Source organism: Mustela nigripes, chromosome 16 (genome assembly GCF_022355385.1).
Source record: "Mustela nigripes isolate SB6536 chromosome 16, MUSNIG.SB6536, whole genome shotgun sequence".
Lineage (NCBI taxonomy): Eukaryota > Metazoa > Chordata > Mammalia > Carnivora > Mustelidae > Mustela > Mustela nigripes.
This window is the reverse complement of record NC_081572.1, coordinates 58,040,374-58,054,661: the sequence shown is the minus strand read 5'-3', so window position 1 is coordinate 58,054,661 and position 14,288 is coordinate 58,040,374. Positions and strand designations below refer to the sequence as shown.

The 14,288-nt window shown below is 56.8% G+C and overlaps 2 protein-coding genes across 6 annotated transcripts; both read left to right on the top strand.

Moving 5' to 3' along the window:
• Positions 1-394: 394 nt before the first annotated feature.
• FGF11 (fibroblast growth factor 11) lies at positions 395-6,005 on the top strand. Of its 2 annotated transcripts, none has more exons than XM_059381095.1 (5): positions 395-1,390; positions 3,055-3,165; positions 3,367-3,470; positions 3,741-3,939; positions 4,225-6,005. In XM_059381095.1, exons 1-5 carry the CDS (start codon positions 1,198-1,200, stop codon positions 4,293-4,295), a joined length of 678 nt encoding a protein of 225 aa, XP_059237078.1. In that variant the 5' UTR covers positions 395-1,197; the 3' UTR covers positions 4,296-6,005. The 2 variants fall into 2 exon arrangements, with proteins under 2 accessions (XP_059237078.1, XP_059237076.1); XM_059381093.1 differs by lacking the exon at positions 395-1,390 and adding an exon at positions 1,938-2,139.
• Positions 6,006-6,130: 125 nt separating this feature from the next.
• CHRNB1 (cholinergic receptor nicotinic beta 1 subunit) lies at positions 6,131-14,163 on the top strand. 4 transcript variants are annotated; one of them, XM_059381088.1, is made up of 11 exons: positions 6,131-6,251; positions 6,340-6,479; positions 7,101-7,145; positions 7,668-7,777; positions 7,896-8,004; positions 8,303-8,450; positions 8,774-8,983; positions 12,053-12,210; positions 12,636-12,817; positions 13,141-13,288; positions 13,579-14,163. In XM_059381088.1, the coding sequence occupies exons 1-11, from the start codon at positions 6,191-6,193 to the stop codon at positions 13,717-13,719; spliced, it is 1,452 nt and encodes a 483-aa protein (XP_059237071.1). In that variant the 5' UTR covers positions 6,131-6,190; the 3' UTR covers positions 13,720-14,163. The 4 variants fall into 4 exon arrangements, with proteins under 4 accessions (XP_059237071.1, XP_059237070.1, XP_059237073.1 ...); XM_059381087.1 differs by having other exon boundaries at positions 11,987-12,210; XM_059381090.1 differs by lacking the exons at positions 6,131-6,251; positions 6,340-6,479 and adding an exon at positions 6,606-6,688 and having other exon boundaries at positions 11,987-12,210.
• The last annotated feature ends 125 nt before the right edge of the window (positions 14,164-14,288 follow it).

The following is a 14,288-nucleotide window of genomic DNA, read 5'->3' as shown; positions in this document are numbered from 1 at the left end:
CTTCGCCGGACCAGGGCGCTCTGCGGAGACACCCTTCCCCCTTCCTGGGGTCCGGGGCGCCTAGCCCGGTGTGGGGGGAAGCTCCGCTGGCGAGGGACAGGGAGGGAGGAGCCTGGAACCGGAGCCAGCGCCACCCGTCGCCGGATCAACAAGACAGGACAGGTTGAGGGGCGTCGGGGAAGGAAGAGGGGTGATGTAGGCTGTCCCGGGGAAGAGGAGAAGCCCTGTCGCAGAAAGCCCTGATGCACTCTGACTTGTAGGGGGCCTGTTCACAGTTGGGAACCGGTGATAACGTGGGTGCACTCCTCTCGGGGGGCTGATTGGATTGGAGGGCGTGGGATCTAAACAGCACCAGCTGTCCCCGAGGAAATTAAGGGGCAGCGGGGGGGGGGGGGGGGCAAAACCGGATGCTTCTTATCTCGAGGTGACAGAAGCCCTCCAGACAAGCCCTAGGAAGGGCGGATTTGGAGGTGACTTCAAAAGGGGTGGAGGGTGACAAGGTGAGGAAAGGGGCACAGCAGCTGGAACCATGTACCATTAGAAATGGAGGTGACTTGGTGAAAAAAAGGTATGCCCCAGAGATAGGGTCTGGGAACCCCTAATCCCTGAACAGGGACAGCCTGGGTTTTCCCAGACAGTTTTGGGGGACTCCATTGAAAAAAGTGGGGGATCCTTTCCACTTAGAGGGTGGCAAAGACACCAAGGTTGAGTTCCTCCCTGACATTGGCAGTGCCCCAGCAGGGATGGGGTTGAGTTAATATATCAACGCTAATGACCCGCACCCTTTAGGTTACAAGAGTGGATTTGGGAGGAGTGCGGGTCCCCAGAATAGGGTGGAAAGGTGCCTGGGACTATTGGAAACACATCTTGCAAATTTTGAGGGTCTTGACTTTGGCCTAAGGGAAGTGAGGACAGGGACAGTGAAGAACAGGGTAGTTTCCAGTAGGGGACAAAAGTCGAGGGTGGGGTCAACAGATACACTGGGCGCTGGGGCCAGTGGAGCTAACACGGGGCCCAAGGGTGGGAGCTGGCGGCTGGGGGTTGGGGGGGGCCTGGGGCTTATCCTCAGGTCCCGTGGGTGAGGCGGTGAGTTGGGACCCCAGCGTGGAGAGGATGCCCTGGTGAGCGGGCTTCTCTTGAGGAGCCCAGCGCGCTCCGGGCCCCTGCCAGTTTGGGGGTGTCTCCTCCCGGGGCGCCATGGCGGCTCTGGCCAGTAGCCTGATCCGGCAGAAGCGGGAGGTCCGTGAGCCCGGGGGCAGCCGGCCCGTGTCGGCGCAGCGGCGCGTGTGTCCCCGCGGCACCAAGTCCCTTTGCCAGAAGCAGCTCCTCATCCTGCTGTCCAAGGTGCGACTGTGCGGGGGGCGGCCCGCGCGGCCGGACCGTGGCCCTGGTGAGTGGCTAGAACGGGGTCTCCCGGCCTGGGGTCTCTCCGCCTGGGAGGTTGAGGCCAGGGACTCCGAAGGATGGGGTCCGACTGAGGGGGGGTTCCCCGAAAGTGGAAGGGGGTGGGCCAGGACCTCAGAGTCTCTGCCAGACGATGCCTCAGTTTCCCTTCTCTTTTGCCCATAACCCGGAGTCTCCTTGCTGTCGAGGGCAAGGGGAAGGCTTGGGGGGCTAGGTCTGGCGCTCCCAAGCCTCGGGGCTCCGGCTCGCCGCCCCCCACCCCCCACCCAACGCAGGAGTCTCCACCCCCACCGTCCACCGCCTACGTGCCGGCTCTCGCGATTCTTTCAATGCCGGGTGGAGGGGCCTGGGGGTTCCGGACGCCTGGGTCACCCCGAGGGTTTCTGCAGTTCTGGCAGCCCCGCCCCCGCCCCGGTTCTCCCGCTCCTCCACGCCTTGGCTCCGTTCCTGCTGGCCGAGCCTGTGTGGCTCGGCGCCAATCTCCCCAGCTCTCCCCCGGGTGTCCTTGCAGCTACCTCGCCGGCCCGCCCCTCTGTGCGCCCTCCTCGATGACCTGCGCCTCGAGAGGGGCGCCGGCCACTCCCCATTACCCCCTACACGGCTCCGCAAGCGGATCCCCCATGCTCGGGGGTACCCTCTGCCGCGAAGAACTCAGACCCTGTACGGGGCGAGAGACCCGCGCGGAGACTGGGGGGTCGTACCACCTCCGAGGGGGTACGGGGAAGTCGGCCGAGAGTAAGCGACCGGGCAGGAGAGTGGCGAGGGTTGGCGCGTGGTCCCGGTCCAGGCACGACTGGCAGGAGTCCCTCTGAGCCCACTCCCGCCTGCTCCCAGCTCCCCCAGGGGCAGCCCCCCCGTGCCCCCCCCCCCCCCCCCCGCCGCCGACCCTCCGCCGGCCCTCCGTAGTGGTACGGTCCGCAGCCCACCCTCTGAGTGGGACCCGGCCCCCACGTGACTCCGCCCGGCTGGCCAGCTCCCCGGCCCCCTTCCCCCATTTCCTAGGGTTTGGTACCGAATGTCCCCCACCTCAGGCGGGTTACCTGGCTGCAGGGGAGAGGCTGGGCCTCAGGGAGGGCCGGGCCCCCGCGAGACCGCGGACTGACAGACAGACAGACAGACAGATGGGTCAGTGTCAGACAGGCCGGCACTGGGCCAAGGCAAGGCCCGCGCCAAGCGAGCGGCAGCCGCAGCAGCAGGTGCTGAGTCAGCGTCGGGCCCAGTCCCACCCCCACTCCTGAGGGGGCGCCCCGACCCTGTGGTCCCCTGCCACCGCCCCACAGTTACAAACACTGGCCCTTCTGCAGTCCTGCCTGCTTCCCTCCGTCCTCTGCCTTCTGATGGCTCCCTTCCCCCACTTCTGGTGGAGCTGTAGAGTAGGAATTAAGCCATTTAAATAAATTTCAATAAATTAAGCCAGAAAGCTGGAGGTTAGAGGAAGCAGAAGGGACCCACACCGGGGCTTCCTCTGGAGTCAGAGAGAGATGGGAGAGAGCCTGCTTGGAGGATCAGAGAGCTGGGGCCCTGGGACCCTTGACCTCCCGGTGCATTCTCCCCTCTTTCTTTCCTCCCATCCTGCCAAGTGGAGGAATGATTCTGGGAACAGAGATGTCATTTTCGAAGATGAATGTCTCTCTCTCTCTCTCTCTCCAGAGCCTCAGCTCAAAGGCATCGTCACCAAACTGTTCTGCCGCCAAGGTTTCTACCTCCAGGCGAATCCTGATGGGAGCATTCAGGGGACCCCAGAGGACACCAGCTCCTTCAGTGAGAGGAGAGGCCAGCGGCTGGGTGGGAAGGGAGACTGTGGGGACAGGAGGGGACCATCCTATTCCCACTTCCGGTGTCGTCGTTTTCTGTCTGGCTCTTTGGCCCCCAAGGGAAGCAGTGGAACTGGGCTGGGTGTGGGGGAGGTGGGCTGCAGGCCTGAGGCCCCCAGCACTGATGCCCCCCTCTCCCCACCCCCAGCCCACTTCAACCTGATCCCTGTGGGGCTCCGTGTGGTCACCATCCAGAGTGCCAAGCTGGGTCACTACATGGCCATGAACGCGGAGGGGCTGCTGTACAGCTCGGTGAGATGGCGAGGATGAGTGGCCTGGGGTTTGCCCCCCCCAGTCTAGTTTCCTTTTATTCCAGCCCCCTGCCCCCCAAATCTAGGGGGCGACCAGACTCCCCCTCACCCTCCCTTTCCCCTGGTGTCTGCATGGAGTGAGAAGTGGGACCTCCCAGCCCCAAATGTGTGGATTCTATCCTGGTCCTTGGTCTTCCCAGGGCCCCCTTCTGTCCAGTGATACATCTTTTTGTGTCTCTTTGTGGGCCTTTCTGGGTCTCTGTCTCCTCAGCCACATTTCACAGCTGAGTGTCGCTTTAAGGAATGCGTCTTCGAGAACTACTACGTTCTGTATGCCTCCGCGCTCTACCGCCAGCGCCGCTCTGGCCGGGCCTGGTACCTGGGCCTGGACAAGGAGGGCCGAGTCATGAAGGGAAATCGAGTCAAGAAAACCAAGGCAGCTGCCCACTTTGTGCCCAAGCTCCTGGAGGGTGAGTAGGGACTGCGGAAAAGCTGGGCCACATGGGAGGGTACTGGCCTTGATGTGGACATTGAGTGACACACCAGTCAGGGCCTGCGAGTATCCAGGAGGACACCTATTATACCAAGTCAAGCCAGGAAGGCTTTGGCCTTTGGGAGTTTCGGGAGCCCTCCTCCTGTGGGCTGGGGTTCCCAGAGGATGAGTGTTGGGGAAGGGCACCCTTTCAGAGCTCTGATTCCTTCTAGCTGTCTCCGGGCCTAATTCTCCTTCCTGCTCCTCTCTCTCCCCTTCACAGTGGCCATGTACCGGGAGCCTTCTCTCCACAGTGTCCCTGAGACCTCCCCTTCCAGTCTCCCTGCCCCCTGAAATGTAGTCCGTGGACTGGAGGCTCCCTGCCCTTGCACGGAGACGGCCACTCTCACAGCCTGTCCCCTAGCCCTGCTCCCGGCCCTGCCCCAAACCCTGCTGCCATACTCATGCCCTGAGCAGCCAAGTCCCAGCGGGTACTCTATCCTAAGGGAGCCGAGGGGCTGGCTGTGACTCCCCGCCATCCCTGACCCCAGGCTTCCAGCCTCCTGGGAGGAGTTCAGAGAGGGGGATTCTGAAAATGGTCCTGGGTGATCACTTCTTTCCTTTCACACAGCCCCTCAAAGCCTTTTCCCAAGAAGGCCCAAGGGGGGATCCAAAGCCGAGAGAACAGCACCCCAGGCTCAGTCAATTCCTAGAGCCCTATGCCCTCTTCATTGCCACTGAGCCATAGATTTATAGGTCCACGGGAGCTCAGGATCAGTTTCCTTTTTGCCCGACTCCACCTCCTGCCTTGTTCTGGTCGGGTACTGGAACACCAGGCCAGGGCCCTTTTTGCACTAAGGCTCTGTGCTGGAACGCTGGCATGCTGCCAGGCTCTGCTCTGGATCCAGCAGGCTTCTGTCCTTGACCCAGATGGACCCCTGGTTTCCAGGTAGAGGGAGGCTAGATTTGAGCCCTGTCCAGCTGCTGGCCTTGGCCTGAACTAGGACCAGTCTCAGATCACCACAGTTTTAACTTTCTTATCCCAAAGACACCCAATTCTAAAGCATGGGTTTCTAGATGCACATGGAGCCATATGTCCTTCTAAATCTCAGCTCTGGGACATAGACCACGACTCTCAGCCCTTCCCTCCAGCATGGAACCGGGGCCTATACAGCCATAGTAGTGCTCATAGAGACCCACCCTCCTACCTTCTCTAGTAACGCCTATCACAGGTGAGCTCCAGAAAGAACCCTCACCAAGAACTTTGTTGATGACTCAAGAAACACTTCTGGTTTTTCCTAGACTTTCTAAAAATCCGATTCTTCCTATAGAACGCTAACCTTGTTTTTACATGCCGTTTCCAGCTCGGGCAGCTCAGCTGGGGTCTGCCAGGGAAACGGAGTCTGAGGAAGGGCAGAGGAGTGTGGGAAGGAATCTTCTCCCATAGCAGGGAAGCTGGGATGGCCAAGGGGCCAAAACCATGGCATTATTTTGGCAGTGCCTGGGTTGGGGGCACGTGAACACTTAGCTACCTCAGCAGGAATTCCTTCCAGATCCCCTTTAAAGCTGAGGTCTCTAAGGTAATGGATCTAGAATGAAAAGAACAAACAGGACACAACGTTGCTCCCCAGTGCAGGACCTCAATTCAGCAATAAGTTCTGCCCCTCTCCCCTACAAGTCAGGCCAAGGACAGTGAGGGCCCCTTGGGCTCTGAGACCTCACATAACCCCAGAGCTTCTAACTTAATAGAACTTGCTTTACCTTACAGCTTATAACTTCAGCTAAGTTTTAGGTACCCAAAAAGGGCCTGATAAGATTTTTCTGAAAAGCGTGGAGCGCTAGGGGCAGGCCTGAAAAATATCGGGAGCCCACCAGTGAACTAGGAGGGGGACTCCGAGTAGCCTCAGACCCTAAAGGGAGGGGCTCTATTTCTCGCTTGTTGAAAGAGGGGTACATACTCCCCTGGCCCGCAAGACCCCCGCTCAGGATCAACCCATCTCCTGGCTGCTCCCAGGGGACGGGGTCTCCACCCCATGCTTTCTCAATTAAAGAAGATTTATACAACTGAAGCGTCGTCTGTCGTCTGTGGGTGGCGGGCATTGGCAGTTGCTTGGGGCGGGACCAGGTCCCAGGGGCGGGGCGGGTGGGCTGGCGGCTGCCCCCCAACGACAGGTGCACATTCCTGGGCGTCTCGTCACTTCCCCTGCGCTGGCGAGCCGAGCGAACTCACTGAGCAACGCGGCCGGGCTATGACCCCAGAGGCGCTGCTGCTGCTGGTGCTGGGGGTGCTGGGGGCGCCGCTCGCCCCGGGTACGTCTGGGCCTCGGGGTGGTGGCAGTGACGGGGCCAGGGGTCATGACCGGGCACGGTGGCTTCACTTCTAGCTCTCCTCCTCCAGGCGTCCGCGGCACGGAAGCGGAGGGCCGGCTCCGCGAGAAACTCTTCTCTGGCTATGACAGCTCGGTGCGGCCGGCGCGGGAGGTGGGGGACCGTGTCGGGGTCGGCATTGGCCTCACCCTGGCGCAACTCATCAGCCTGGTGAGGGCGCACGCCGGGGTTGAGGTCAGGCCGGCGGGACCGGCTGGGGGCGTGGCTTTGGGCGGGGCGGGAGCGAGGGCCGTCTGGGGGCGGGGCATGGCGCGAGGCCAGGCCGGGAGATGGACGGGCGGTTAGCGGAGATTGGGTCGAAATCGGACCGGTGGACAAGCTGTGGGCGTGGCTGCTGGACGGGCCGCGGGTAGAGCGGGGTAGGGCGAGGAACCCTGAAGGGAAGCCGGGGTCGCGGGACTGGCTGGGGGGCGGGACTTTAGGCGGGGTCGCAGGCTGGGACGGAGCTTGGCTCCGGATCCGCTGCGAAACTACAGCCGGAGATTCAGCGCGGGGTGAGTTACGGGATGGGGGGGGGGCCCGGGGCGGGGCCAGGGTGAAGGCCGGTCGGGGGGCGAGCGGCTGGCAGCCGGATTGGCTGGCGCTGTAGACCGCCGGAAGTTTCTGAGGTAGAGGCGGGGCTCAAACCAACGCGGCATCTAGGGGGAGGGGCTTGGAGCCAAGAGAGGGGGACTCTGGAAAACGGGGGTTTCCAGATAGACCTTGACCCGCCGAACCCCTTCATTTCTCTTTGCTCACGTCACCTGTACCCTTTAAACTTTTCCCTTCTAGAACGAGAAGGATGAGGAGATGAGCACAAAGGTGTACTTAGACCTGGTATGCAGACCCCACGGGGTGGGAGAGGGCGTCCCGTCCCGCTGCCTTCCCAATTTCCTCCCATGTCCGGCTCGGTAAGAGCAGTTCCTGCATCACGACCTCAGAAAACGGAACGGAAACGGAAGCTTCAGGAAACAATACCTATCTTTACTCTGGGAGCTGCATTCCACGCATTCCTTACTCTATTTTTTTTAAAACACTGTTTTGGGGCCACTAATTTGATTTCTGATCCACTAAAGGGTCGCGAACTGCAGCTTCAAAACCACTGTTTCAGTGGCTAGCTAGTGCAATCTCCTCATTTTTACAGACCAAAAATTTGGGGTCCAGGGCGAGGGAAGGAGAAATTCATTGATGAGGTCCCAGCGAGTAAAGGTGCAGTCGGAACCAGAACCCCGACTTCTGAACCATAGCCCAGGCCTGATGGCTCCCCTTCCCTGCCCTCCCTACCCGGCTTCCTGCGGACATCCCACGTCCCCTTCCGGGCTCCAGCCCCCGACAGCCCCTCAGCCTCTGCTCCCACAGGAGTGGACTGACTACAGGCTGAGCTGGGACCCCGCGCAGCACGAGGGCATCGATTCACTCCGCATCACGGCTGAATCCGTGTGGCTTCCGGACATTGTGCTCCTGAACAAGTAGGCTCTTCCCTAAGACCCGGAGGTGGGCGGGGTCTCTGGGGAGGCGGGGCCTCCTGAGGTTGGGGCCTCCTGAGGGCGGGGTCTGATTCCCGCTGAGAAGGTTCCTCCCCCGCAGCAATGACGGGAATTTTGACGTTGCCCTGGACGTGAACGTCGTGGTGTCTTCCAATGGTTCCGTGCGCTGGCAGCCTCCAGGACTCTACCGTAGCAGCTGCAGCATCCAGGTGCCCGGCCTTCCCCTGGGAACCCTGCTTCCCCAGCGACTCCCGTCCCTACTCCATCATCCCTCATAACCTTCCCATGGCGCGCATCCTCCTGATTGGCGTGGTTTCACCTTCTGTGCCCACGATCGCTGACCTGCAGTGTTTCTCAGTGACCTCGCTTCCGTTGCCCATAGCCTCCCTTAATAACCTTCCAATTCATCTGTGACCTTATGTCCCTGTGACCTGCCTAATGACCTCCCAAGGCCCCCCAGCCGCGAACAGCTCTCTGGCAACTGCGGTGACTCCCCGCTCCATCCAGGTCACCTACTTCCCGTTCGACTGGCAGAACTGCACCATGGTGTTCAGCTCCTACGGCTATGACAGCTCAGAGGTCAGCCTGCGGACCGGCTTGGGTCCCGACAAGCAGGAGCGGCAGGAAGTGCACATTCATGAGGGGACCTTCATTGGTGAGTGGGCATGGTTCCCCCACCCATGGGCTCTATGATTTCCAGTTTCTAAGAGGTTGATAAATACCCTCCTAAAGCAGTGCCTGCTACGACCCTGTGGGGTTGGCAAATTAAGTGGGATTCTCTACATTTCACAGATAAGGAAGTGGAGACTCATTCAAGTTCATCAGAGACGGGCTGCCCCGCCCAGTGTCCACAGCTAGTGTCTTATCCCATCAGCCACTCCCAGGTCTAGGATGTGGCAGAGCAAGCCATATCGGGCGACAGTAAGGACAGGTCCCATATCTGTGTCCCTTTCTTCTCTCCCCTCTCTTTCCTCCCAGAGAATGGCCAATGGGAAATTATCCACAAGCCTTCTCGGCTAATCCAGCCTTCCACAGATCCTAAGGGAGGCGGGGAAGGACAGCGCGAAGAAGTCACCTTCTACCTCATCATTCGCCGGAAGCCTCTCTTCTACCTGGTCAACGTCATTGCCCCATGCATCCTCATCACTCTTCTGGCCATCTTCGTCTTCTACCTGCCACCAGATGCAGGTAAGGGAGGAAGAGTCCACAACCCACCTTCTTACCAGTTGCTCGGCTTCCTGTCGGAATCCAGGCAAGGTTTTTGGGCCAGCCCAAGCCATCATGGATTGTGCTGCAGCAATCTTGCCCAGGTTTTCCCTTCAGCCAGAGGCTTTTCCTGGATCAGGTTTTCCCTCCAACCTCAGGGTGGGGGTGCAGTGGGGTGGGGGGCTCTGCAGCCCAGGTCTCTCCATCTAGGAACTCCTGATCCCTTTTCTGCAGCCCAGGTCTGTTGATCTAGGAACTCCAGAACCCTATCCTCCAGAATCCTAAAATACCATCCTTGGAACCCACCAATTCCTGGGGTTACACAATGCTCCCTTTCACTTTCCCCAGTCCTGGTATCCACCCGCCACACCCCCCTGTTATTTTTCAGACACCTACTAGCCCTTTGGAGATTCCTTTAGAAATAACAGCAACATTTCTCTAGGAGGAAGCATAATGTAGTTACAGAGTAACCTTGGGCAAATTCCTTCCTATTGGTCCCCACTTAATAGGATTATTTTGAGGATTAATTGAGTTAATAGAACTATGCCTGGTACCAAGTAAATTCTATGTAAGTGTTTGTATTATTTTTACTATTTTTGAGCACTTGCTATAAGTAGTACAATGAACATGTTACATATAACTCAATTCCTTTTTTTTTTTTAAATTTATTTTATAAGGGGGGAGGGGTAGAGAGAGAGAATCTCAAGCAGACTCTGGGCTCAGCACAGAGCCAGACACAGGTCTCGATCTCATGGCCCAGAGACCACGACCCCCCAGAAATCAAGAGTCAGTCCCTTAACCGACTGCACCAGCCAGGCACTCCTACATTAACTCAATTCTAATCTTTAGAACAACTCTGTGAGGTGAGTGCTGAATTGTCTTCCCCTTTTACAGAGGAGGTCATAGTAGCTGAGAGAGTTTAAGTCATTTGCCCCAGTTTCAGCTACAGTCAGAGACGGGTAGCGTCTGGATTCTAACTCTGGTTGGTGCCGGTCTGATTCCCAGACTGGAATCCTTAACTCTGTCATTTAAAGTATGCTTTCCTTCTCTCTGGCATCGAATTCTCTGTCTAGGGAAGGAAAGTGATCCAGCTCTAGAACAATCTTCCAAATGTAACTTCTCCTTCCTCCCAGAGCAAGGCAAACCTTGGGGTTATATTATAGAACTTAAGTAGAGTAGACCATAAAAGTTTTTTATTTCAATGCCTTCCTTGAAGTTTGAGGTGCCTGTTTTATGTCCCGGGAATAATCAGCCACCTGACATCTCCTTATGTACTTTGCTTCATTTTTAGATCCTTCAAATTGCTATTTAGGTGCTAAAATGGGCTACAGGGGTTGGTCTGTTCATTCATGCAATGGTATTTGTTTAGTATCTGTCATGTGCTAGGCACTGGGGCTCCATCTGTGAATAAAAGAGACAAAACTCCTTGCCCTTGTGGAGTTTACATTCTAGTGGGGAGACTATCAATAAAGCAAATACATCTATTAGATACTATATTAGAAGACGACGGGTCCTAAGGAGGAACATAAAGTAGGAAGAGTGGTAGAGAGGATGAGACTGAGAGCTTGGGTTATAATTTAAAATAGAATAGGGGGCACCTGGGCGGCCCAGTTGGTTCAGTGCTTGATTCTTGATTTCTCCTTAGGTCATACCTTGGGGTGTGAGATCAGCCCCAAGACAGGCTCCATGCTAGGTGTGGAGCCTGCTTAAGATTGTCTCTCTCTTGGGCGCCTGTGTGGCTCAGTTGGTGAAAGGACTGCCTTGGGCTCAGGTCATGATCTTGGGAGTCCCAGGACTGAGTCTCGCATTGAGTCCCGCATCGTGGTCCCAGCTCCATGGGGAGTCCACTTCTCCCTCTGACCTTCTCAGCTCTCTCTCTCACTCTCTCTTTCAAATAAATAAATAAAATCTTAAAAAAAAAAAAAAAAGATGATTTTCTCCCTCTCCCTCTCTAAATAAATAAATAAATAAAATTAAAATAGAACGGTCAAGGGCCCCTGGCTGGCTCATTCGGTACAGTACATGACTCCTGATCTCAGGGCTGTGAGTTCGAGCCCTGTGCTGAGTGTAGAGATTACTTAAAATTTTAAGAAAAAAATAGAATGGCCAGCGAATGCCTCGATAAAAAGGAAATATTTGACCAATATTTGAAGGAAGATTTGAAGGGGATGAGAGAATGACCCTGGCAGATAGATATCTGAAGGAACATGTACCAAGCGCAGTTAACAATGAATGCAAAGGCCCAGAAGTGGGAGTGAGTCTTGCATATTCAAGAGCGAGCCAGGATAACTGAATGAAGGAAGCCTGGAGAAAAACAGTAGGCGATAAAGTCAAAGAGATAATGGGAAGAAGGCCTTGTCCAACACAGTCCAACACAGTCAAACACGCCGAGGTCTGGCTTTGATGCTTAGGAAGATGCAAGCCACAGGAAGGTTTGGAGAAAAGTGATACGATCTGATTTACATTTTAACAAGCTCAATCTGGCAGCCCGGTTGAGAACAGTCAGCAGGGGGAAGTAGGATGAAGCGAAGAGACCTTTATAAAAACTCAGATCTGAGTTTGTGGTGGTGTTTTGTAGGGATATATTTTGAAGGTGGAGCCAGTAGGGTTTGCTGTGGATTGGATATGGGATAAGAAAGAGTGAAGAGAGTTGAGAATGACTGACAGGATTTTGGCCTGCCCCAGGATTGGTCATTCATGAAATGAGCCTGTGAGAGGGGCTGGTGATCAGGGGATTCGGTTTGGGACAGGTTTAAGATGTCTACTGGACATTCAAGCGGAGACGTTCAATTAGCAGGTGGCTATAAATCTGGGGTTTGGAAGAGTAAGTCCCGGCTGGAGGTATAATTGTAGGAGTCATCTGTGTGCACTTGGCCCTTTCCAAAGCCTGTGCTTGTGTGGGCTGGAAACACGGTCACTCATTAGGCCACCGAAATTGCCTTCTGGCAAAGCCTGACCCTTCTGCCTTCCTCTCTGCCCCATAAGGAGAGAAGATGGGGCTCTCGATCTTTGCCCTGTTGACCCTTACCGTGTTCCTGTTGCTGCTGGCAGACAAAGTTCCTGAGACTTCCCTATCTGTCCCCATCATTATCAAGTACCTCATGTTTACCATGGTCCTCGTCACTTTCTCCGTCATCCTCAGCGTCGTTGTCCTCAACCTGCATCATCGCTCACCGCACACCCACCAAATGCCCGCTTGGGTCCGCCAGGTAAGATGGACCTCGATGTTAACCCTGGGTGCTAGCGTTCGCTGTTCTGTGCCCGTATCGCCCCTGCAGCCCTCCTACCGCCTTCAACCTCCCCTTTCTCAGACCCGAGGGAGAACTACAGCTCCTGGGGTGGAGCGTCTTGGTGCCGAGGCCTGTTGGGTGTTGAAACCTTGCGCAGTCGACACTGTCATGTCCTAGATCCCATCTTTCCTTCGTCAGCACTGCCCATCCTGGGTTCCAGGGACGCATTCCCAGGGTCTGCAACCCACTTCCGAGCTCTTGAGGCTGTGTGGCTCGCCGGGACGCGCTCACGCAGGCGCGGGGATGGGCGGGTGGATGGGGTCGACGGGCGGCTTCCCCTCGGATCTGAGACCGGGAGCGCGCCCCTCCCCGCCCCCCCGCCAACTCGCCTTTCTACTCTGCAGATCTTCATCCACAAACTCCCTCTGTACCTGGGTCTGAAGAGGCCCAAACCCGAGAGAGACCTGACGCCAGAGCCACCTCCTGTGGCCCTCCGGGATTCTCCAGGAAGTGGCTGGGGTCGGGGAACAGATGAATATTTCATCCGGAAGCCACCGAACGATTTTCTCTTCCCCAAACCCAACAGGTAGCACTTACTCCCCGTCGCCTACAAGTAAGAGAGAGCAGGAACTACAGTTCCCAGAAGACTGTGCAGAGGCAGGCCGCTTGAGGTCCCGGAAGATGCCCTTGAGGTTCATGGGAATTGTAGTACCCCGTTCCGCCGCCTACTTTGCGGAAAGGCGGAAACTAAAGCGTAGAAAGATGGGAGGAATTGCGGAAGGCTGGAGAGGTCGCCGCTGGCTGGGAGAGCCTAACGGGCCTTCTCACGGTTTGAAAACTGACAAGAGTGTTGGAGGAGGGAGTCGGGATGGAGCCTAGAGCGTGGCCCAAATGTCCCGCCTCTTCCAGGTTCCAGCCTGAGCTGTCTGCCCCGGACCTGCGGCGACTTATCGACGGTCCGACCCGGACTGTGGGCCTGCCTCCCGAGCTACGGGAGGTCGTTTCCTCGATCGGCTACATCGCCCGCCAGCTGCAGGAACAGGAGGACCACGACGCGGTAAGCCCAATGACGGCGGAGCAGGGCAGGGCCTGGGTGGCCTTGGCTCCACCCTCAGACCGAGGCTCCGCCCCCAGCACCCGTTTTGCTTCTGATTGGAAGCTTGCCTCCCTTGGTCCCGCCCCCCTGTGTTCCGACTGGCTCCTCGCCCCATCCGTCGCCCGCAGTTTCGTTTTCCTCCGTCTTGCGGCCCGGCCCTGTCTCTGAGCGGCAGGACTAGGGCAAGGGTACAGGGCAGGCCTTCCCTGGGGGTCTGGAGCTCAGGCACAGTTTACTCTGCCTACCCCCAGCTGAAGGAAGACTGGCAGTTTGTGGCCATGGTAGTGGATCGACTTTTCCTGTGGACCTTCATCATCTTCACGAGCGTTGGGACCCTCGTCATCTTCCTGGACGCCTCGTACCACTTGCCCCCCGCCGACCCCTTTCCTTGAGGACAGAGGGCCAAGACGCGAGTCCTCGGCCAGCTGAGCTGAGAGAGGGCAGTACTGCCCCTTTCTCCCTCTCAACTCCACTAGGAATCCAGGCTTCGCACGTCATTGCCTCTCTAGGGAGAGCGCCCAAGGGGGACGGGGTGGAATGAAGCCTTGGGCCCCAACAGAAATGCACTATCAGTTTATTTATTCTTTGGTTTCTTGTAGAAGTTTCTTTGGATATCAACGCTAGGTTGCCGGGAAAATGGAACAAAGAATGAGAAGTAGATTGTACGCTCTAGGAGGGCAGGGACTGTGTCTTGTTCGCTGTAATATCTCCAGCACCTGGCACTGGGCCTGACCTATGGGATAGTAGGTGCTTCACAGTCGTTGAGTGATTAAGGATTTTTTCTTTCCTGGAAGGAAGTACACCTGTTATTATCAGTGCTTATGTTTGCATGTTGAGACTAGTATCATTCTCTTTGTTTTTACTTTTCCATAATTTATTGTTTTGTAGTAAGTGAAAGGATGCATTTGAGAGGAGAAAAGAGCACTTTAAAAAACTTCATTCAGGTTCCAGCTTTGGTGCT

What these genes read in the sequence shown, in the direction of transcription:
- CHRNB1 (XM_059381087.1), top strand. Translation starts at nt 6,191, where the DNA reads ATGACCCCAGAGGCGCTGCTGCTGCTGGTGCTGGGGGTGCTGGGGGCG. An exon ending in CAAAGGTGTACTTAGACCTG is followed by an intron (nt 7,146 to 7,667) that starts GTATGCAGACCC and finishes CTGCTCCCACAG; the next exon opens with GAGTGGACTGACTACAGGCT. An exon ending in TGCCCGCTTGGGTCCGCCAG is followed by an intron (nt 12,211 to 12,635) that starts GTAAGATGGACC and finishes TCTACTCTGCAG; the next exon opens with ATCTTCATCCACAAACTCCC.
- FGF11 (XM_059381095.1), top strand. Translation starts at nt 1,198, where the DNA reads ATGGCGGCTCTGGCCAGTAGCCTGATCCGGCAGAAGCGGGAGGTCCGT. An exon ending in AGGGGCTGCTGTACAGCTCG is followed by an intron (nt 3,471 to 3,740) that starts GTGAGATGGCGA and finishes CTGTCTCCTCAG; the next exon opens with CCACATTTCACAGCTGAGTG. An exon ending in TGTGCCCAAGCTCCTGGAGG is followed by an intron (nt 3,940 to 4,224) that starts GTGAGTAGGGAC and finishes TCCCCTTCACAG; the next exon opens with TGGCCATGTACCGGGAGCCT.